The 23,134-nt window shown below is 36.0% G+C and overlaps 2 protein-coding genes across 4 annotated transcripts in view; both read left to right on the top strand.

Moving 5' to 3' along the window:
- Positions 1 to 2,178: 2,178 nt before the first annotated feature.
- LOC149737526 (kielin/chordin-like protein) lies at positions 2,179 to 9,087 on the top strand. Its single transcript, XM_089874967.1, has 10 exons — positions 2,179 to 2,565; positions 4,218 to 4,394; positions 4,793 to 4,942; positions 5,954 to 6,043; positions 6,272 to 6,391; positions 6,562 to 6,735; positions 6,975 to 7,178; positions 7,410 to 7,613; positions 7,921 to 8,124; positions 8,465 to 9,087. The coding sequence occupies exons 1-10, from the start codon at positions 2,244 to 2,246 to the stop codon at positions 8,647 to 8,649; spliced, it is 1,830 nt and encodes a 609-aa protein (XP_089731093.1). The 5' UTR covers positions 2,179 to 2,243; the 3' UTR covers positions 8,650 to 9,087.
- A 1,023-nt stretch (positions 9,088 to 10,110) lies between these two features.
- LOC149737524 (uncharacterized) overlaps positions 10,111 to 23,134 on the top strand; it is a 35,104-nt gene continuing 22,080 nt past the window's right edge. For 2 of the 3 annotated variants that reach the window (XM_089873625.1, XM_089873626.1), the window contains exons 1-13: positions 10,111 to 10,453; positions 10,811 to 10,888; positions 11,223 to 11,288; positions 12,109 to 12,260; positions 12,436 to 12,541; positions 14,841 to 14,933; positions 15,469 to 15,696; positions 16,237 to 16,313; positions 17,041 to 17,163; positions 18,008 to 18,107; positions 20,296 to 20,397; positions 21,967 to 22,170; positions 22,372 to 22,461. In XM_089873625.1, coding sequence (XP_089729751.1) covers positions 10,325 to 10,453; positions 10,811 to 10,888; positions 11,223 to 11,288; positions 12,109 to 12,260; positions 12,436 to 12,541; positions 14,841 to 14,933; positions 15,469 to 15,696; positions 16,237 to 16,313; positions 17,041 to 17,163; positions 18,008 to 18,107; positions 20,296 to 20,397; positions 21,967 to 22,170; positions 22,372 to 22,461 — 1,548 coding nt within the window. In that variant the 5' untranslated portion in view covers positions 10,111 to 10,324. The remainder of the gene's footprint in view (positions 10,454 to 10,810; positions 10,889 to 11,222; positions 11,289 to 12,108; positions 12,261 to 12,435; positions 12,542 to 14,840; positions 14,934 to 15,468; positions 15,697 to 16,236; positions 16,314 to 17,040; positions 17,164 to 18,007; positions 18,108 to 20,295; positions 20,398 to 21,966; positions 22,171 to 22,371; positions 22,462 to 23,134) is intronic. The other variant, XM_089873627.1, reaches the window with a different exon arrangement.

The raw sequence follows: 23,134 nt of genomic DNA, 5'->3' as shown, positions 1-23,134 counted from the left end.
ATCTAGTGAATTTTTAATAACATTACGAATTTAATTAAAAAAAAATTTTTTTCTGGGATGAATTAGTATAAAAAGTTGTTTCAATATTCCACGAATGAAATTGGATTTGTGGTTTAGTGTTTGCTTCGTATCTGGTAGCTTAAGTGACAGGCTCTATTGGAATTTCGTCTTCCGTTACTGACATGGTTAAAATTAGAGCATAAGCACTTTATTGTTCATTGTTAACCCGTTTAACCAAAACTACGAAATTGTGCGGGATGCCGAAGCTGTGCATAGCGTCTTCTGTGACGTCACAGAGGCCTGGGGCGAGAGCTAACAGAGAAAAAATGTCAGATTATGCCCGATTACGTCTGGCCGAAAAATATTCCGTAGTCTTATATAAACAGCGTACCGTCTCGGCATAAAGCGATCAGTTGGCAAGTAGCTTTCATAAGGAGCAGTGTCGCGTCGTCAAACAAGGTATGTGCTGTGTTAAGGAGTTCTGTTCTTAGTTCAGTTGTTTTTCGACAAGATTTTTAACAACTTGAAAAGTCTGAACAGGTGCTATAGTAAGTTTATATGAGTAGAATAGATGGCAAAATATGATGTATGACTTCTCCTGTTTTGAAACTTCGAACCTGGAACCAAATCGGACCTTTTCCCTACCCTGATAGTAAATAGTATCAGTTTGCCGTGTAATCAGTCACGCTGTAGCTATACAGTAATCCTTAGTTGTTTGAGGCAGTCGTGTTTCTCAAAGGCGGTGATAACGCGCAGGTAATGTACATGTTTGAAAGAACTTTGTTTCTACTTGCTGGGTGGTCTGTATGATGAACACGAGCTACATAGGAGGTCCTCCCCCCATTTCATTTCTCGTGGATTTCCGTCAGTTAATTTTACCGAAGGCATACGATGGATGTGCAAGGTCATATATTGTCTAAACAAAACCTTGTTCGCCGCTGGCTGCCTTGATTTGGCATCGTCTTATGCGTCGGGCGAGTCTAGTTATTTATTCAGTTTGATGTTAAGAATTCATTGTACAGACTTTGTAAGGCAGGGTAATAGTGCAGGTCAGCAGATATTATCCGATTTTACGAGTTTTCGTGACTTTAGTATCAACTACACAAAGATATTGGCTTACAGCTTAGGATTGAGTCATAGCTATCGCATCGTTAAACGCATGAATCATACCTAAGTTTCAGCCATGTTAAAGCTTGCATGGAAGCTCGAAGAGATTTGTAGCCGGTGCACAGTTGCATAATTAGCGGTCCTTTGATGATCTTTTAACAGATATAAATTAAGCTGCGGGTGTTTGTTTAAATCTCTCTCACGGTGATTTTATTTGACTTTTGCGATTTTACTGCTGATAAAAGAGAATAATGTCACCCCGTTAAATGCGCTTAGAGGAAACATGAAATTATACGAAGATTTTGAATCGACAGTCAGATAGTTGTATAGAAAAACCCACAAATGCTGGTTTTGCTTGTTTAAGGTTTTACAACTCAATATTTCTGCCGCTGTGGAACGTGATTGTGTTTGGAAATTGCTCGTAAATCGCAACCTGTCCTGACCGCAAAGGGCGTAACGGCTTATTTAACTTAACCACCCAACACAGATTCAAGGACGCGTTTTTCGCTGTCGAAGTTTATTGCAGAATAGTGGTGGCGTCTCAACGTTTCGGGTTTCTTCAAATCGGGTCAAGGTCGTTGCTGTCGCGTCGTGTTACTCGCTCAAAACGAAAAGAATCAAAAATTCTTTTCTACCACCGGTTGTGGGCTAGACAGCATGTGACAGCAAATGGCTTCAAGCCTTCCGCTGTGTCTAAAACTTGTTTGTTCTGTTGTGTTCTCGTCTTAGTAAGGTCAAAGTAGAATCTTGCTTACAGATAAATTTGCGCAAACATTTTGTCTATCGTCCAAGGAAGCAAAATTGATCGCTAAATAATTAGTCACGGTGTTGTTCAAGTGACTGCGCACTTGTATTTGTGGCAGCTCAGGTTTCTGTGCATCAGCTCTCGTGATCGTCGCTTTAAAACGCGTTACAAGTGGAAAAGTATTCAAGGTATGGCGACGCGAGCGCTGCATTCTTCAGGTAAAGTGCTTTGTCAATAGATACATATTACCCCGCAGTTCGAGTTGGCAGCGCTAGTGCAATGTCTAGAACAGGTTAACCTAATTCCTATTGGTTTGTTACTAACCGCGCTTGGTTCTGTATTTCAGATTTGTTAGGAAAACGAATTAAACTGTGTATAACATCTTAACATCATGATTGAATGTTTGTTATCAAGTAAAACCGCCACATCGGGTGTAAGAACTGTTACTTCTCAATGGTTGTTGTTGCTTTCGATTGCTTTAGTTGTTCAAAATACATTGGGTGGAATTGTGAGGCGATCCACCGATGATGATAGTTATCTACCTGGCTTGATGGATGTGAACCTGGATGTTGGAACCGACATTGAGGCAAACAGGGAACCTGGAAACCACCATCATCGTCATCATAATCGACACCATGGACCTGGGAATTTCACGAACGTGCGTGTCGGTCATCAGCATAGTGAAGCGGAGAGAATAGCCGGGGTGTCATTCGGTAAGTGTTGTGTTGAAACGGCAATAACAGGGGTGACAGGAACTGATTTGAGATAATTTTCGGATGACCGCGCGTCACGAACTCGAAGCGCTTTTCAAATCGATGTACCGAAATAACTTTATATTCAATCGCATTGGTTTGCACAGCTGAGTGAACATTATAGTGTGTATGGGATAACATTGGGACTACAGTTTAAAATGTTTTTCAGTTTTACGAAAGTAGAATGCTAAAGTACTGTGGGGTGGGACGGATAAATACCGTTAGCATATAATATCCCGTATTGCTGAATCGTGTTATTAACAATTAACAATGCCTTTTTAGAGTTTCGAGGATGTTATAACTCTGTAAATATTATTTGTTTACTACCATATGGGACGCATACAAAACAGGCATCATCTTACCCCAACCTATATCTGAGTAATTGTTTTGTTTAATTTTTTGTAAAACCTGAAATCAAAGTAAGATACGCGTAGGAGAAAAGTTTTTTAGATTTCAACCGTGAATAAAATCGTCGATTTGGATCACTGGTTGCCAATGGTTGTCACTCTAGCGTGGTTCACAAGAACGCAGCATAGCATAATAAGAAATATGATGCTGCATTATTTTAATATGTCTCACTATAGCGTTCAAACTAAAGTAATATTTAAGAAATCGCCTGTTTTGAATCATTACAAGAAAAATGAAAAAAAGGGTGTTTTAAAAACTTTAGTTCGGGTGTTCGTTTACAGGTTTATTCTATTTTAGAATATAATTATTTGGATAATTAATTTGCCAAGTAGTGCATATCACTATGATGGTATTGTTCCTCTGTTTGTCCACCTGAGCCTATGTATAATGCATGGCAACCGTGGCGCTGTTAAACAACAGAGCATTGTTACGTCATACTCGACACCGCTCATATTTGAAGTACGGGTTTCGCACGCAGACAATCGTTTTACTATGGGACGAATATTTACCCAGTCGGGGGCGTACGGATTTTTCATAAAGCACGAAACTCTCAATACATTTTTTGTTTACCATGTTCGTTAAATTAGTCGATTCTTTTTTCAATAAACACCGAGATATTATCTTTAAATTACTCACGCGCTACCACAGGTCTGTTTTCCTGCGTATTTCGCGCATGATACAGACTTGAGATAAATTAACGAACCGCCCATCGCCTTTCACTAAAGTTCCAATGACGCAGAGGGCCAATGGTGAAATATTTGGTTCTGTTTGCTCTTCATTGTGTTTCGTTTGCTTTCTCAGTACCGTACACGTACAACAGCATACGAACCATCGCGTCATATGCGGTTGCCTCCCCTATCTGGACTTTTATGACGTAACACTTTCTTTCGTCATTTGTCTGTTGAGTCACAATTTTAACATGTGGTTTTGCTGGATTATATACAATAGAACATATATACGCTATTGAGAAAATCTTTACAGGCTTTAAAACCTAAAACCCTCAGGCCTATAAAGAAACCTCTAATCCTTATTAACTTCAACGATTTATACCTAATATCCGCGTTAAATGAAATTTCGAAATAGCTATTTTTTTCTTACACGTTATTACCATACATAGCAGAACAGATACTCTAAAAACGGATACGTTCTATGATATATATATGCATTTGTTTATATTAGTTTTAATCTGTATCTTGTTCATCCAGCCGAGATGTGTGAAAGTGGTCAAATGGAGGACCAAGACACCACCACATGGAGCAATGTACAATGTCAGAACTGTAGTTGTGAAGCAAGCGTGGTGGTGTGTCGGCCAAATGTGTGTCCAAATCTACCATGCGGACAACCTGTAACGGTGCAAGGCCAATGCTGTCCTGTTTGTCCAGGTTGGTATGCATTTGTACTCGGTAAAATTGACAAAAAAATCTTAAAATAGACATATTGGATATGTATGCTATACTGTGGGGAAGATGGATACCGTTAGAATATAATATCCTGCATTTCCTAATCATGTTTTTAACAATTAACGACACTGTTTTAGAGTCGTGAGGATACGGTTGTATAAGTCCTAAATATTTTATGTTTACTACCAAATGGGACGACAAAAGAGAGAATAAACATAGACCATCTTACCCCATATATATTTCACCAATTGAACCCACCATATAATTCTCGAAATTTAATGAACATCGAAGAACCGTTTTGGTTAATATAAAAGTCTGTTTTTTTTATTTGCCAGAATTAGTGATGTCTTAATCTAATCTGAACCGTTTATTGTCCACAGATAAAGTTTGCCAGGCAGCAGATGGACGTCGTTTCACTGAAGGTGCGGAGTGGTATCTTGACGATTGTACTTACTGTGAATGTAAGCAGGGAAGAGCACTATGCTCGGTGGAAGACTGCGAGTACAAATCATGTGAAAATCCCGTTAAAGGTGAGATTTTAAGATTCAAACGCATTTTTAAAACAATTCACCGATAGCTGATCGACCGTGCAGAACTCGATCTAGAGTTTGCACAAGATTTTAACTGTTATAAACAAAACAAAAGCATCGGTATACGAACAAAGCTAGCAATTTAAACAAAAACACTCTTCAGTGCAATGGAATACCTTTACACCGGTGTTGTTATACAATTATGTAAAGTGGTAAATTTGGCATAAAAACCCTATGAAGTATTCAAAATATTTCAATCTCTGGCCGGTTTTTAAAACATTCCATTTTGCTTTGTTCCACCTAAATGGAGCAGAGCATGTTCCTAAAACCGATTATCCTTTTGTCTCATAGTTGTTGAGAAATGCCTCATTCCTTTCTGTTTGTTCCACTTGTTATTGGTAGAGTTTGACATTTCCTAACCTTTTCCGTAACCGCGATTTCTGAGTGATTAGAAGTGACACACACGCGTAGCCTATTCCGTGGCATGCAAGCTCGAACAAAAAGCCGCAGGCGTAAACTTATTGACTGCTGTTCGCTGTCATATTTTCACAACAACTTACATATCGCCTTATGCCTCCAGTTACACAAGATTAGGTGCGCAAATGTGCAAGGCTAAATATGGTATGCACCTTTACTGTAAAGAATGTGAGCCCCGTATAAATCAGTCCAATTACGCAACTCTGCGGGTAGACGAATTACAAAGCGTCCAAATTAAGCCCGAGACGACCAGCCCGGATTTACAGGTTAAGAGGCTGCTATTAAACGATCATTTTCGATGCTACGTGACCATAACTCGCTACATTGAAGTCTTTATATTCAGTGTCCTGTCCGTCTGGTTTCCGGTATTAAAATATGACGGCGGAGATTAAGATGTCGCTTACTGATGTTCGCTACACCCCCCACAGAGGGCTCTCTGTTCTTAAACACTTTATTCAAACTTTTTTGTTAAAATAAAGATCTGTTGTTACCATTCAACAGTTCTAGATTTTAAAATTTGTTTTGTTGTTGCAGTTCCCGGTGAATGTTGCCCGATATGCGCGGACGCTTCATGTCACGCGGATTCTGGAAGAAATCTGAGTGCTGGTGCCGTTTGGAAAGAAGGTATGAAAGAATTACTTTTATATTTATTTTTATATAAACCTTTCATTAAACAAGTTTTGTTCTTTTCTTTTTACTTTCAACGTGTTTTAAAACAGTTTAAACCGATATTTCCCAACTTTCTTTAAATATTGTTTTGAGCTTCGTAATAGTACAGACAAAAGCATTTTTGTCATAATATAGCAATAATCTATTCGTTACGACTTGCGTTTCATGAATAAATATTTCAAGGTCTCTGCACACACTGCTACTGCCGAACCGGCGACCAAGCTTGCGCACAAGAAAAATGTCCTCAAATTAACTGCACGCACCCGTACAGACGACCGAATGAATGTTGCTACACATGTCAAGGTTGGTAAACACCGAATGTTTAAAGGCAGAAATAGTAACCTATCTTTAAAATGCAAAGACTTCGCATTTTAAAGTCTTTGCATTTTAAAATACGTTACTGCAACACTTCCCAACGCAAACACGATTAGCGTTAACTTGTCGACCATAAACGAAGCATGTTCTCGTTGCAGATGCGGTTGAATGCATTGTGTCAACGTGGGGTACTTGGGGTGAATGTCCCATTCAGGAATGTGGGGGTGGTAAGAGAAGGAGGTACAGAGGTGTGGTTATACCTCCACGAAACGGGGGTGCGTTCTGTCCACATATGAGTGAAGCACAAGAATGTCCTCGACAGCCATGCAGTGGTAAGTTATAACATTATAACCCTTAGTGTTATTTATCTCTTCGAATACATTAACGAAACTCGATTTAATTAAAACATCGAACAGAAGGAAATTAGCAGCAAAAAACTATTTGAGTATATGTCAAACATAAAATCAGTTTAAGAATTTGCTTAATAAATGAATGTTGTTCCTTCAATATGAATTCGCAAATTTCGTCAGCTATACGGCGAGACATTAATGTCAAACTTATATATCTCCAGATATTCCGGTTTGTCCGACAACGGAGTGGGGATCATGGAGCCACTGCACTGCTACTTGTGGAAAGGGAAGACGACTGCGCATGCGCGAAAGGGCAAAGGTTACCAGGGAGACCATGACGTCATTAATAGACTGTTCGCAAACACACATGCAAGAAACAATGCTTTGTTATACTGGGACCTGCAATCTGTCACCAATACTATTAGGTAAATATATTTTTCGGTCGCTGAAGTTAAGACGAATACAGTTGGTTGGGATAAGATGGTCTATGTTTTACTTCTCTTTTATCCATCCATGTTATGTGCTAACAGTATCCAACTCATCCCACTGCAGCATGCGGATACATTCTAAACATCAGAGTTACACTTGACGTTAGATAAACATGTACATTGTACTATAGATATTCATTTGATAAACATGCACGTATTTCTATACAGATAGTGCACGCCTTGAGCAGGAGGAAAGATGTCCTGGTGTTTATTGGTCAGAGTGGGGTCCTTGTTCAAAATCCTGTGGTCGTGGAACAAGATTAAGAAACCAAGTTCTTAGAAACTCCTCCGAATCCATTGAAGGTGCTTGTAGGTTGTTGCGGGAATTGAAGGAATGCCACGGCCGTAACTGTACGGGAACTGCTGATTCACGTAAGTTTAATACTTTGCATAACTAAATCAGTTATCATGCTGACGCCCTAATACAGTGTTTAGCGTGCCTGCTGTCTCTAGTCGAGAGGTTACGGGTTCAAGGTTCAACGCTGCTATACCATTGTGGACGTATGTGTACTTGGGGTAGAATTTTTGCGGACATAATGCTGCGTATGAAACAGAACACCTATATTATAATGACTGTTGTTGGCCCGCCACGCGATGATATATCAGTTGCTTTCATTTATTCATGCGACGACTGCATTATATTTTTTACAAATATCTTAACCCCCTCTTTGTGAAACAGCCATCAACTGCAAAGTAACACACTGGAGCCCTTGGACAGTTTGTTCTGCTACTTGTGGAGAGACAGCAGCGAAGAGTCGACACCGCACAATCATTAGACATCCATCACCCGGTGGTAGAGCTTGTCCTCATCTTACTGTGTCTAAGAAGTGTAAACTTGACCCTTGTCTCACCCTTCGATCATTAATACGTACACAACCATCACGTAAGTCTCATATTAAATCATGGAACGAATATATAGTAGGGTGGGGGAAGACGGGACACCTTTAGATCATAATAACCGAAAAGGTGTCCCGTTCCCTGTTTGACGACATTTATCTAATAGCATATAATATATATAGCACTGTGTGATAAGATGGGACACCTTTAAAACGTAATATTCAATTAACTTAATCGCAAATTCAACAATTAACAACGGTCTATGGGAGTCATGAGGATAAGGTTTCATAATTCTTTGATCGTTCTTTGTTTACTACCAAATGGGACGAGTCATGATTTTTTTTATGAAAACATTTTAATAGTTGCTTTCTTTAACTTTAACACAGCGCACGCGTGTGTGTCTGATGACGGGTTAACTCACTACGCTGAAAATGAACGGTGGACGCCTGAAGAATGCAAGACATGCGTGTGCATGAACTCTGTCAAAGTTTGCAGCGATGTGTTTTGTAGCAAGCCTCAATGCGAGCACCCAGTTAAATATCCGGGTTTCTGCTGCATGTTCTGCGAGTGAATATTAAGTAGATAGCGGCGCTATATACTTGACGATCGGATGGGCGAACCACTTCCTGCAATGCTTCTGCTTCCGTGTACATCCGTATAGGAGAATATGTTGCAACTCCCATGCCTTTGCTTTGCGTATCTAGCGAGTTCATACCAGTTTTACAAAATCCAATGTAATTTAAATCACCTTTCTTTGCCAAGAGCAGGCTCTAAGCAAAGGTTCCGAAATTTGTATTCTTTATTTATAAAGAAGCAAATCGGTTTGGTGAATTTTTTACAATTGCTGTTTGACAAAACAGTCTTGAGTATTTTGTTGTGCATGCAGCATTCCTTTGACATTTTATTAAGCTTTTGTTCCAGTATGTTTCTGTTGTTAACCTTATATGTTCGTTGCTAAATTATACAAATGCATTTTTGACGTTTTAATACAAATCTTACATTTTCAAAATTTGTTCGTAGTGTTTATATAACGTTGGTTAAAAGATGACTTCGATTTCTCGTTTTTGTAAGCTATTACATTGGCGGTTGGTTGGTAGTGTGTTTAGATAGTATTGACCTAATGTTTATGGGTGGCATTTAGAGATTAAGGATCATGTCCATGTAGCATAAACACTTTATAGTAGACATGGTATACATCCGGTACGGTGGTGGCACACTAGTTTGCGCACATATGCCTCTAACTCTGTGGTGATGGGTTCAAAGCTCGTCGCTACCACCATAATGGGCGTGTGTGGCCGTGGGCAAGACGTTTAACAGCAATGGCTCCAGTCCAGTGGTCATTAATGGGTTGTTTAAATTGACAAAGGTGACAGACTTACATACATGGTAACGCGCATAAGCTGGCGAGGTTTAAAAACAGAACATTCGTGTTAAAACGACTGTCGTTTTCCGGTCACGCGAAGCAAGTTAGATTCATTTGTTCGTATACATTCAAGGTCCTTCGGCAAGTACTACTTAGTTTGTGCCGAACTACCAGTTCCCAAACACAGGTTGAGAGAAAATGAGTTTTCGATTAAAGGTATATTTATGTATTTTTTGCTGTGGTTTAGGTCAGAGCTTAGAATACGTTTACCAAAGCATATATATATATATGATTTGTACATATGCATTTCTGATATGATTTGTACATATATATATATGCTTACGATTCTATGAAACGGTCTCTGATTTATAAATAGCTACGCTGTGGCGCTAGAGGTGCGTGCTGTCCCATTTATCAATGGGGGCAAGGCGCGCATATTATGTGAGGTGACTGCTTCGCCTGCTTGGCTACGTATGATTCGCGAGTCAGGTTTTGAACAACGATGCTGACAGATAGAATGTTACTATGGTATAGAAGTTCAGAGTGTTTGGAAGATAGAATAAAATGCAACTCGACCGTGAAAGTTTAACCAGTTCGCATACAGAGTGATTGACAGTGAACAACAAGCGTTCTTCATTAATTAAATATGCCGCCGTTATTTTGCATTGGTGTATATCATATATACTTACGTGATTTTTTATAGGGATAGGTACAATGGGAACTTAGCTAACTAAAGTGAACTATTTCGGTCTTTACTTGTATATATCGTGAGTTTTGTACAAAATAAAAGACAAGCTGCTTGTGTTATAACTCTATGTTGTGCTGTTGGTGCATTTCCATCTTCTAACTTCTACTGCTGTGCCAGTTTCCCGTCAAAATAAAAATGCAGAGCTTTGGAAATAAGGACAACCCTTGCAAAAGTTTTGCTCCAAATATTTTCAACAAAAATAAATGTCAAAATTGTTTTCGACCAAGAGAAACGCATCTCAAGTCTGATAAAGATCTCAACAAAGTATGTTTTCTAAATCAATGTTATTTAATTCAAAATTAGTATTTTAATTTATGTAACTCTTACAGAACATATGTTTTAACCTATGCAACAATATTAAGTTTTATCGCTTCGAAGGAATAAAAGAATTTTAAACCCAATTTTTTTATAAAAACAATATTTCAAGGCAATTTGACAGTAATATTGTTATGGATTCAAATATAACGTAAATACATAAATGTCAGTTAAACCTGAATTTAGAATTCCCACAATTGAACATTAGGGTTCCAAACCCAGTATGTGTTATGTATTATTGCATTGTATTTAAAGTTTTTTGCCTCAAATGCTACAAGTAACAATAGGTTCATCACAACATTGCAGGCTAAGCCAGTGTATGGTGGATGGCTTCTTTTGGCTCCAATTGGAACCGATTTCTCCAATCTTATGCACAAGAATCGAGTAAGTAGTTTAACAGTAGTGTGTTTTTAACGACAGCGTTTTGCTTCTGATTTCCTTTCCTTCTGTATTTTTATTAATTTAATCTTCGCTACTGCATTTAAAAGAATAAATATCTTTTGTTTTGTTTGAGTTAGAAAATGAAGTTCACAACCTTTACTTAAAAGTGATGTTGTTATACAGTTATAAATTCCTGAGTCTTGCCGCATAGCAGACAAAACGTCGAAATACACTATGTTTTTTCCATACCAGATGAGCAGTTAAAAGATTTTTTACATTATGCCTTGTAGCAAAGTGACAGAATGCTGTTTTGTTTAAATGAACTTTATTATTATAGAAATGGCAGCGAAGATGGTTTGTCCTTTTCGAACATGGAGCCTTGCGTTATGCACTTGATGATAATGTAAGTGTGGATTCTATTAGGTTATGCCTTTGTTAATATAGGCCTATAGCTGCAAAATAACTAATGTATATATATATATATATATATAATCATAAAGTTACAAACAAACTAAGACTAATGCTAGTGTTAAAAAAAAAAAAATTAACATTTTTAATGCTTTGTAATATTAATATTTTGCAAAACATTTTGATTTCCAAATGCAGGTGATTAAGTTCTGCTGTTTTATGTATCAGAGTAACTTGTGGTCATTTAAGTAAAACTGAAATAGTGAAACAAGTTTTAGACTAAGATGGCTGCTACTACATAGTTAGTTCATAGAGAGTTGATGTAACATAGCAAACTTGTATGGCCAGTTATTAGTTATTGCACCACTGTTAAACATTGTTGATTCTCATTAAATTTATGAGATACAAGTTTACAAGCAGCTGACTTGCAATTATTTTACCTACTGTACGACTAGGTTACTATATAGTAGATAGTACATTAAGCTAATGAAAAAGATTTGATTTGAATTTGACTAAAACTATATTTTGTAACTAGCATAACTGCTCACATTGCTAGATTACAGTTTCTGTAGTTAGAATTTAATGTTTTGCGATTTATTATAGCTTGTTTGTTAAGTTTGTTTATTTAGTTTATTTATATTTCAGTGTGTTTTCTTAAAATGGTTATTTTCAATTTTTATCATTGGAATTTTAAATGCTTCATGGTCGGTATTTTTGTTTAACATTTTACATGTTTTATCTTTTTTCTATTCAATTTAGTAGGTTTAGTTTTTTATTTAAATGTAAATAAAGCAAAGGCTGCTGTTGCATTGCAGATGTCAACAGTGGCACAAGGAACTCTTGACATGAACAAATGCACGGACGTAATTTACGCGGATTCAATAACCGACCAAAAACATTCGCTCTGCATCACGCTGCCTGACCTGCGTTATTTCATCCGTGGAGAAAGCAAGGAAGATATAATGGGGTAAGTGTGGTAACTATAAACATTGGATTTTAGTATGAATATCAATTTTTACATATGTTAAAAAAACACCTGATACATTAAAAAACATTTTCTTAAAATTAATAAATCAACTGTTTTTGATTCGTAATGTTTAAGCCATCTTCAGAATCTTTAAAGCAATCTTTTAATTGACCAGATGGCATGACCAACTTGTGATATACCCTGATACAATAAAGGAAGAAAAAATGATGAAAAAGAGATTTTTTAAACGAAAAAGTGAAGGACCTGCCAAACCACAACTGGTAAGCATGAGGAATATATATAAAATATATATATGTACAATTTTGATTTAGCTTTTTTTGAAATTGATAGCAAAGATCATGTTATTTAAAGTAAGAAAAGGAGGGAATCAACAGCAAAACAACAGCCATTAAAACACGCTGTTGGTTCCCTTCTTCTTATTGCAATGCATGCCATGTTTGTTGTTTGCTATACAATGTGATTGTGTTAGTCTGACCTTTGTAAATGGTAGATGTAAGTAAATATGTAGCAAACTAGCAGTAGCTGTTAATTTATTGCATAATATTTGATCACTCTTCATCCTGTTTTCATCTTTACTAAGCAGTTCTTTAGTTTAATAATCAGAGCTTACAACAAGGCAGGGTAAAGACTAGTTAGGTAACTGATACATTTCTCTTTTATAAGTTGCCGGTAGCGTAAATCTTCCCGCCGTATTTTGTTACAAGCTAATTCCTATTCACCAATCTTAGCTGTCACACTCACTAGATCTCGCTATAAATTTAATTTCTCATACAAATGAACGCATATAAAAAACCCTTGTATGTCAACTGGAGCTAAAACCAGGTTAGGATATGTTATGACCTTTATATATGAAAAATATCGTAATAAGCTTCCGCTTATCCAGCCAGTAAGCGTCGTTTGTTGTCAACCAATATTGAATTAACAATGCAGAGCAAACATTAAAGTTTAGTTGATACAACTCCCGCCAAAGCTTCCGCCTTGTTACGCAACGCTTATCAAAACTAATCTTTAAATAAGCCTTCATCACTTTGAGTGACAAGTGCAACTAGAAGTTCAGTGCCAGTTATGTAACCAAGCCACACACCCATTAGCGTGCCATGTTATCAACTATTGTGCAACAGGAAGTCACCTCTTTTAATGGCAAATGATCCATACAATAGTGGTGTCATCCTTAAAAATCCTGTTTGTGCGGCATTGTCACCCAATGTAATCACATATTCAACCTAATACTTATATTATTTGCCACTGAGTCCCCCCATATTATTTGCCACGGTGCTGAACGACCATTGTTGTCCTTACACGGGGAAATTGTAAATTAGATTAGCAGCAACAGAATTGGCTGAAGGGTGCCAGCAAGTGACTCTTCAAATACTTAAGAACAAGTGCTTCTGTTTAATTCAGTAATTGTGAACTGTTATAAGCTCCTTTTTTTGACATAGAATTATTCTATCCCCATGCCTTCAACTTGCAGTTGGCATATTTAAGTTAAATAGAAGTGACAATTTATTTATCCCGACTTAGCACAGAAGCATTCTTATCTGTTCAGGCATGGCAGTTTTCTTAACGCCAGTGGTTGACCACAAAAAGATTGTTTTCTATACATTGCTAGCTTGCTGCTAAACAATGAGCTTCTGGTCACCGCGCTTGTGCGTGCCGGCTGGTTCTCATTCACACCTGCTAATGCAGCATATTCTGTTGTATGAATTAAACAAATCAATTTTCTGAACATTACAATTGAAGCTGAACACAGGGCCATGTTGAAATTATTAGTATTATGCATTAGACAAATTAATTTCGAACACAACAATTGGGGCCAAACCAAGTTAAAATAAAATTATTATTGATATTTAACATTGGTACTGTATGGTTAACTATATTAGTTTTAACCCCTGTATCATGAAACAATACTTCAGTTATAATATCTTGCCTATTCATCCATACCTTCCATATTTACCACACAGGCAGGAAATAATAATATTTCCGATGATCTTAAACAACATCCTGCCGTGCGTTAGTGTGTACGTGTGTATGGGCTGTCTGTGATAGACAGGTGATTTACGGTCTCATATTTCATCAGTGTATTCTGTGGCAGCGACGGCACACACACTGGTTGTTAGATTTTATCATACTCATGCAAAGTATGAGCCTTATATAGAAATTTAGTCGGCGCTTATACCGACGTACGTACGCAGCCTCAAACCACAGTGAGATCGTTGCAAACCTGCTATTAGTTGTGCTTAATTCTGCTATACAAGTACCGCGTATGCACTTCAACTTAAATCACGTTAATTGCCACTCACTACAGCAACTAACACAGTTACAATGCAATATCAGTGTAATACAGGTCACTGCTTCATGTCTATAATGTATCAACTCAGAATATTACCTGTTTTTCAAGTCATTGTTAGGTAATAAATAATTCATGTAAACTCTGAATAACTTTTGATCAACGTTGGTTGAATCTTTAAAACTGGCATGCCTTATTCTATATTCCTTATCATTTTTTTCTCTTGATGTCATTCATTTTGCATGCATTTTCTTTTGCATTTCATCATGTAGGAATTGGTCACAGCGACTAGCTTTTCAGCTCCTAACACTCCATTGAGCAAAACGAAGCAAACTCATATAAACAACCCATCACAACTTACAAAGGTTTGTTATCATAAGAACCTACATAAGGTCAAGACACTTTACTTGATTTTCACACATATTCAGCATGTTTCTGTTTAAATGTTGTGTTCTTTATGTTAATTTATAAAACATTTTGAATGATAAATTAATATGTTTTGTGTTTAATTTTTGTTTGTCATTTTTCAGTTATGTTTCGACAGTATTTTCTTTTAATGGAGAGTCTATATAAAGATTTTTACTTTAGTTTTTTAGTGTTTATTTACAATTTCTGATTTTTTAATGTTATTAGATTTTAGATATTTTATTATTTTTATGCTGTTATTGAACCATAGGTGCGTAAATTATCAAAAACAGGAATGTACATTCTGCCATTTGCTATGTTAATACCATTAACTTGTTTTAATAATGCATTAGATTATCACTAGTTTATTTATTACTGATCAATGTGTGTACACTTATAAATATCCTTCATACGGATATTTAAACGCATGCATGGACTGCATACCGATGTTCGGTGACTATGATTAAAAGTTAAAAACCAACAAACTATTTTCAGCTACAGAGCCCAGATGAGGTGAAGTCATATTTACCTGGCAGTCCGAGGTTACATCGAACCAGAAACGATTCGAGTTCTTCCGCGAACTCTGGCATCAAAAGTCCTATCTCCGACCGAATGAGCGGCTTTGGTTCCCCTCCCCCCACACGTGCGTATAACTACAGGAAAGATCCAGAAAAGTCAAAAATATCGGCCAAAGATCTTCGCAGTGGAAGCAGGAATAATGAGGTAATAGTATTGTTGTCAGGATTTTTGTGTAACACTCATTTTGAAAAATATATACTACTCATAAAAATTAATCTTATACTCAAATTATTATAAATAGTTTTCTTGTTCTGTGGATTCTTTTATTTAAAACATGTAAAGAAAATTTGTAGTTTGATAATAACAAAAGAATAAAATGTAATTAAAAAATACCAGCCAAAAAAACAAACATTTTTATAGTTTATTGTAAATTTTATTGTTCTCGGGATTTGTTTGTGTAATACACGTGAAGAAAGTTTGTACTTCAATAATAAAACAAGAAAAATTGTAATTTTAGCATACTATGCCTTGAATAAAAACAATTTCTTAGTTATATTACTATAAATTTTTAGAGAACTAGGTCACATTAGTGTAAATATCCTATGTTTGCGTAAAATGTTTCTGTTTACTGAGGTCACTACAAATGAAAGCATGACTGCACTGTCTGTTCATAGCGGATGAAATAAACGATCTAAGCACACAAATCATATTTCGTTATCTTTCACTCACTGTTTGTTCATGCAGCCATACCAAAGCGAGCATACCAACAGTGAAAGTTCGCTTCATTCTGTTCGTAATGACAGTGCAACCAACGTGACCAGGTAATTATTGGATAAACAAGTTTTGTCAATGTTTTTATGCCATACAATATTACCATGTACTTGTGTTATGGTTTAGTATTAGCTATATTGTTGTGGAAAAAAGGTAGCATACAACTTATGCACTGTAAAAAACTGAAGTAAAAAATCAATGTTTTTATTGCATACAATAATGCTATGTACTTAATTGTGGTTTGGTATATTTCGTTCGTCTATGTATTGTTGGAAAAAATTACATACAACTCACGAACTGTAAACAACTGCAGTGAAACATGAACCATTTAACATTCTTAATGCTACTTAATTAATCTGAAACAACTTCTTATATGTTTAAATTACTTGTCAGTTGTCACAGTCTTGTAACGAAGGCGCAAACACCAACCTCATAAGGCGTTCTAATTAAAACATTGCCACTTAATGCCTGCGTAATTCAGCTGTCACAGTAACAATGTGAAAGATTGAATTATTGGCGTCAAGTTTTTGAACTTTTACAAAAATCTGAATGACATTGCTAAAAATATTAATACCCGTCAAACATAGCGAACCTTATTGGATGATGTTGCTTTGGCTTCCCTGGTTTGTATTGAACATAATACCAGTAGCCTATATAACGTTTTAGGCTTAAAACCTTGGTGTTAAAACATGATACGCATGTTTCAAAAGTGGATGTGACGTTTCATCGCAGCCCCAGGCATCCCTATTACATCCTTTGAATTGAAATATTTTGCAGCACTGACAATGCATCTCTACTGTCAACCAAGCTGCAACGAAACATCAGCGTTTCAACAAGCTCCCTTGACTCCAGCACCAGCAGTCACAGTTTGGCTGACAGCACTGATGGGAGTCAAGCAGGGTGAGTGGTTTCTAAATTATCCACACAACAAAAACTTTGATTGACGAGGTCTTAAAAACCAGTTGTTTTCGGAGCTTTTGGGAACTATTATTGTAAAGCAAACAAACAGACAGCAGACGAATTGTAGCACAAACAAATATATAAACATGGTGTGAGTGATATAGTGTGGTGTACCCCTGCAGTCTAAACTGTTTCAAATTACCTTATAAGTAGTAGTACTTGATGCTAACACTTATTTTCATAAAAACGTAAAATACTTCTTTATATTTTTTTTCATATTCTGTAAAAATTTCATTTATCCTAAAACAAAGACATTGAAATTTTATTCAATTACTTTTTGAATAGAGTTTCTCTCATTAAATTTTAAACAGAACAAGAATGAATGCATTATCTTGCTTAGTTAATCCTGCAACCTCTTTGAATAATCCAGTTTTGTAGAATAACTGACTTAATAACTTAACTAAAAGTCACAATGATGTATAGTAACCAAGTCTTTGAAAACCTAAATTTTTCACTCTAATGTTGGGGAAGATGGGCCTATGTTTTCATTATTTATATCGCCCATTTAGTAGTAAACAAAGAAGGTTTAAAAAATTGTATAATTGTATCTTCACTAAAGACGGTTGTTATTTCTGAAACATGATTAGAAGATATGAGATTCTACTCGCAAAATTACTAATGCTATCCATCTTACCCCACCCCAGTGGAAACCTACTGTATGTATGAAAGGTCACATTAAGCCAACAATCCCATCTTTGGTCACCACGGGTGTTGCACTGTAGGGTGTTGCTTATATTGTATAAGATATATGTTTAATATGTAAACATGTAATTCTTTTATTTAGCACTGGTGGAAAGAAGAAGCAGTTCAAGGATTACCACAATCTTGCTGATGTTCCAAAAGCTAAGAGGATTTCAAACAAACATTTTAAAGAAAAAAGAAAGGCAAGTTGGGTGTTTGTGGTGTTTGTTTGTTTGTTATTGTTTGATCCATGAAGGAATAAAATGTAAACAAAAAAAAATTATTCTGAAAAGTGAAAAATTTGTTATTGTTTAATAAGGGATTGATTGATATGTAAGAAAAACTTTCATTTTAAAAGAAGTAAAAAACAATCCTTGAAAATTGTTTTTTCAAATTATGAATTTACATATGTTTGTATGTAACAAGAAGCTGGCTTCAAAATTGTTTGATTTTCTGTACTCTGTAATCGGCATTCATTTGTATGTTCTCAAACAGTACAGTCTGAATTCTGTTGCCTTTAGAGAAAATATCTGATAGAAATTTCGATCACAAATATGTTTTCATGTTTGTTACACCAGGCTTTTATGTGGTTCAGTCAGATTTTGTGATTAGAACTTCAGGTTTAGCAGACATACGCAAATTAAATCTCCATTTACTTTCCTGTGGTAGATAATGTCAAACACAGCCATACAAGGTTACAATACAACAGACTTAGTTGCCCAATTAGCTGCTGTACACTAGCTGGCAGTGGCAGCCATGAAAATGTGTAAGTGAAACTAATTGTTCAACATTTTAACCCTTTTAGTTTATGTCTATAATCAATGTAAGATCTAAGAGATGTTTGCGTCTTAGAAAAGGTCAGGGTTATCATGATATTCTCATCAAATTAGACATGGTTGTATTATTCTGATATTTTATCCCATTGGTTGACAATGCATAACACTTTAATGCACAACCCATCATTACTGAGCATTGGCTTTTTGTTATTTTAGCTTTTGTTTTGTGATGCATATTAGCAATGGATAATAATGGAGGTGCGGAGTTAGAGTATAGTATATAATATATTCCAATAGTTCAATGTTGGTGAGGTGCTACAGCATGGCACCACATGAGGCCTGAGATTTGAGCCAAAGTTGACCTATTATTTCGACACACAGGGTGCTACAACCCATTAGTAACCACTGGGTTTGAGCAATGTCTGTTGAGTGTCTTGCTCTAGGACACATATACAGAAACCAGTATTGAGCAACGAAGCCAGTAGCTTTCGGTTACAACATACAACGCTGACGACTAACCACAAAAGACAAAACCATTGTGGGAAATAGATGCTAAAAGCTACTGGTTGAATTACCCTTTAACAAAGATACCTGGGGGAAGCATGTGTAATGTGTTGAACAAATTTAAGTTTGGTTGTATGTTTTGTTAAGAAAGAAAAGATTTTTCTGCCAAAAACCAAAAGTTATTTGGTACCAATTAATTGTCACAGTTGCTGTTCAGAATTTTTATATTGTTTACATTTATAATGACCGTTTGCTGTTTGCTAAATATGTAGATTATTCACCACAGGAAGTCTTAAGTTGAATATGTGTTGATTCAGTTGTAAACATGACTTTATATTTACATTGATGGAAGTATATTTACATACAATGTGTCATTTTCCTTCAGTTGGTAAAATCCTGTTTCATGCCAATTCATGGCCAATTATTTCTGCTTCTTAAACTCAGTTAAGATGTTTATCTACATATACAACGGGTCTTTGGCATTTTCAAAACCCATATTTAATTTGATTTCTCATCAGATAATCCCCTTCAAGTGTATAATACCATGCACCAATATCAGTGCGAACTCAGTTGACATATGTCCCTAACAATACACTGTGCACTCAAATCAGCTTCCTTCTGCTTGGCTTATTTTATTCCTGCTAAAACCAGTTTAAACCAGTTTATACCACCACAAGCCCCTTGTTTTGTTTTATATTAGATTCTAATGCAGATGATCCTCACATTGCCACACATAATGATGTGTATCATATGGGTTTCTGTTCTATATGAGTGAGATCATACAGTGCGTCATGCCATGCGACCTGAGATTTAGGCTGTTACCCCTAACCCAGAGTGCTTCAACCCATTAGTAACCACCAGGTTGGAGCAATGGTCGGACACAGGCCTATCAGTGTCCAGCATTAAACTTGTTATTTTTAAAGTATAAAGATAAACAGTTTGTTGTTTCTCTTTTAAATTTGGTAACAAAAGAGATTATTTGAGTGATTTTTTGTGACAAAATTTGACACTTTTATGTTCGAAACCCTGCTATATATCGATTAAGTGGGGTAGACTGTATTTATGTATTACTCTAGTGACAAAATCAATGTTTATACCTCTTTCCCCTCAGGAGGTTGAGAAACGATCTCGAGCGAGGAGTCCGGGTCGTGAAGAGGTTGATCGTATCTTTGGGAGGGAGAGAAGAAGGTCGAGGGTCATCGAGGTCTTCCCGGTGAGATCAAATTTGGTGTTACAATATTTCTCACTGAATTGTTCACATTTAACGTGTTAAAACATCTGTTCATGTGAATAGTAAAGTCATGGAAATATCTTGTGTTTTACCATTAATTTAATGTTTAGTGAGAAATTTAATAACCTATGACTGTTAACCCTTTAACTGCCGCCTATTTTTTCAAAATTTTTAATTTTTGACCAGGTATCATCTAATTGGATTTTGTAGCCAAACTAAAGCAGTTAGAGCAAAACATGCTATAGAAAGTTTGAAGAGTATAAAATTCTTTTCAACTTCATATTTTTAATTTTTTGATGACGTCATCAAAATAACGATGACGTCATAATGAATTTTTCAATATAGAATATTTCAGGAATGAACAAAAATATCCAAAAGTAATGCATTGCAAACTTAATCAGTATCAAATTATCTTTCTTTTGATGTATAAAATGTACTTCTAGCATGTTCATACAGGTAAAAATCTCATAAAGAGCCATTGGCGTCATACTTTCAGCCTCCTAATGATGGTGCTATTGGTGCTTTTGACAAACTTATTGTTTTCAGTGAATAAAGTAAATTGTGGTCTGTTGTATTCATCAATGAGGCTCTAGAAAACACAAATTCAATGACAAAACAAAGTAAATAACAAAGCTTTGAAACATCAAACATAGTTTGAAGTGTCCTCAGGATGATTCGCTTGATTTTTATTGAAAGGAAGTAAAGTTTCCTCACTTCAATATCCTATAGGTCCTATTTCTGCTGAATACAACATCAAATCTCGTTCAAAACATAATATATATATATTTTTTACCCATCAACTTTAGTACAAATATCATAAAAAGTAGTCAGGCATAATAGTCATAAATTTTTGAAATTTTTAATTTTCAAACAGATTTGCTTATTTTGGACATATAAACCACACTAATTAGAGTAATACCAGCTCATTCAACAAATAAAAGCAAAGAAAATGCAAGCCTATATGTCCCAGTGTCCATTTGAGCTACTTTGTACAAAAATTCTGTTCTAGTACCCCTACAATGAGTTTTTAAAGCTAAAAATGCTTTGCGAAGCCTAAACAACGCTTGAATACAAGGGGAATCCCCTACTGCAACTCCGAATTGGCGCGAACAGGAGATTACAGCAAAATTGGGGACATAACTAAAGGAAAATGGCTAAATTTGGCTAAAAATCTTCAAAAACTTTGACAAAACAATACTCAAAATGTTTAAATACGTTGATATATTTTTTATTGCTGAAATCAAAAGGAAATTGCTTCCTCTTTCAAATGAAACCAAATTTGGGATCGATAATGGAGAAATGACCACAAAATCGCCGTTTAAGTGACGTGTGGTCCCAGAGCGACTTTAGTCGCCATGGGCAGTTAAAGAGGTAATAAAACCAGATACCTATATCTTGTATTTTAGGATTTTATCATTAATTTTTGTGGATTTCAATATCCTGGGACTAATGGACTGAATTTAAAACAGAATCTGCAAATAATAATAAGGCTATTTAGCATTTATCATGAATGTCTTGGTTTTACCAATAATTTATTTTTTAAAATTTCAGTCCGACAACAAAGAGAACAACGAACCCCCTTCCCCCGTTGTAACAGATGGAACCCCAACACCCCATAGTGTGGATACCCCAACTTCAACCCTGGTTAAATCACCCCCACCTACCCCATCTACACCCAGGGAGCCCCCCACCCCACGTGATAACGAAGATAGACGTGGCAGGAGTATATCAAGAAGGTCTACTAACATGAAACAGGTGAAATAACTTAAGTTTTTTATTTATTCCTTTGAAAACGAATATTATGTTATTTAAAGAACGAAGTGAAGGAAAGCAACAGAGTTTACATTAATATTCACACTAGAAATAGATAGCTTGTGTTTGTTTTATTGTTATGCTTTTTGTTTTACTCCACTGGTCATCTATATATTTGGTTTTAATTAGTTCTAATTGTTACAGGGTACGCAGTCAGAACAGCCCAAGTCAAGGATTGATTCGAGACGAGCCAAGTCACTTGATAGGAAGTCGTACGAATCGTTAACTCTCTCTGTGAGTATACGCGCGTGCTCTGTAAACTCGAGTGTGATAATCAAAACTACTTGTGGTTATATCTCCACTGGGCTGGACAATTTCTTTGATCGGGTGAAATTAAAACCAACATATAATGCTTACGTGCAGATGTGCTTTGTAGTGTGCCTGCCACTTTTTCTGCAATCACAAGTATTGAATTAAGTGGCTTTCCAACACTTGGGTTGTGTCTTAAACCACAACTTCAGTGCTCAAGTACTTACAGTGTTGCCAGGTGTAGTTTTTATCAAGTGCTGTGCAACCGAAATCGTTATGTTTTGAAAGGTTATTCAAGTGCTCTATAATCTTTTAAGCCGAAGAATTAGTTGCGCAACACTGCTATTGTAATTAAGAGGTCTATTGTTTTGTATAAGACGCTTGGCCCCTGCATGGGTATTAGCTTAGCTGGATTAATGGTGCTTTAAAATGACTTTTGTTATTTTTAGTAATTTTGCTTTACTGACTAACTTAATATTCTGTCATTTATAAATTATCTACAAGTTAAGTAACTTTGAGGCTTCTAAAATATATCTTACGTCTGGGTTTAGAATCAAAATACTTGAGAAAAATTGTAATTCTATTTCGCTTCCTTTTGAACTGACAAGATAAATGCCATGTATTAATTGTGAGGATGCTTAAGCATTTTTATTTTAAA

This window comes from Ciona robusta, chromosome 3 (assembly GCF_009617815.1).
Source record: "Ciona robusta chromosome 3, ASM961781v2".
NCBI lineage: Eukaryota > Metazoa > Chordata > Ascidiacea > Phlebobranchia > Cionidae > Ciona > Ciona robusta.
The sequence above is the reverse complement of the archived record's forward strand: the minus strand, read 5'-3'. Positions and strand labels throughout refer to the sequence as shown.

Coding starts and splice junctions, on each gene's coding strand:
- LOC149737526 (XM_089874967.1), top strand. CDS start 2,244: ATGATTGAATGTTTGTTATCAAGTAAAACCGCCACATCGGGTGTAAGA. Junction 6,392..6,561: donor ATGTTGCTACACATGTCAAG/GTTGGTAAACAC, acceptor TTCTCGTTGCAG/ATGCGGTTGAATGCATTGTG. Junction 6,736..6,974: donor TCCTCGACAGCCATGCAGTG/GTAAGTTATAAC, acceptor ATATATCTCCAG/ATATTCCGGTTTGTCCGACA.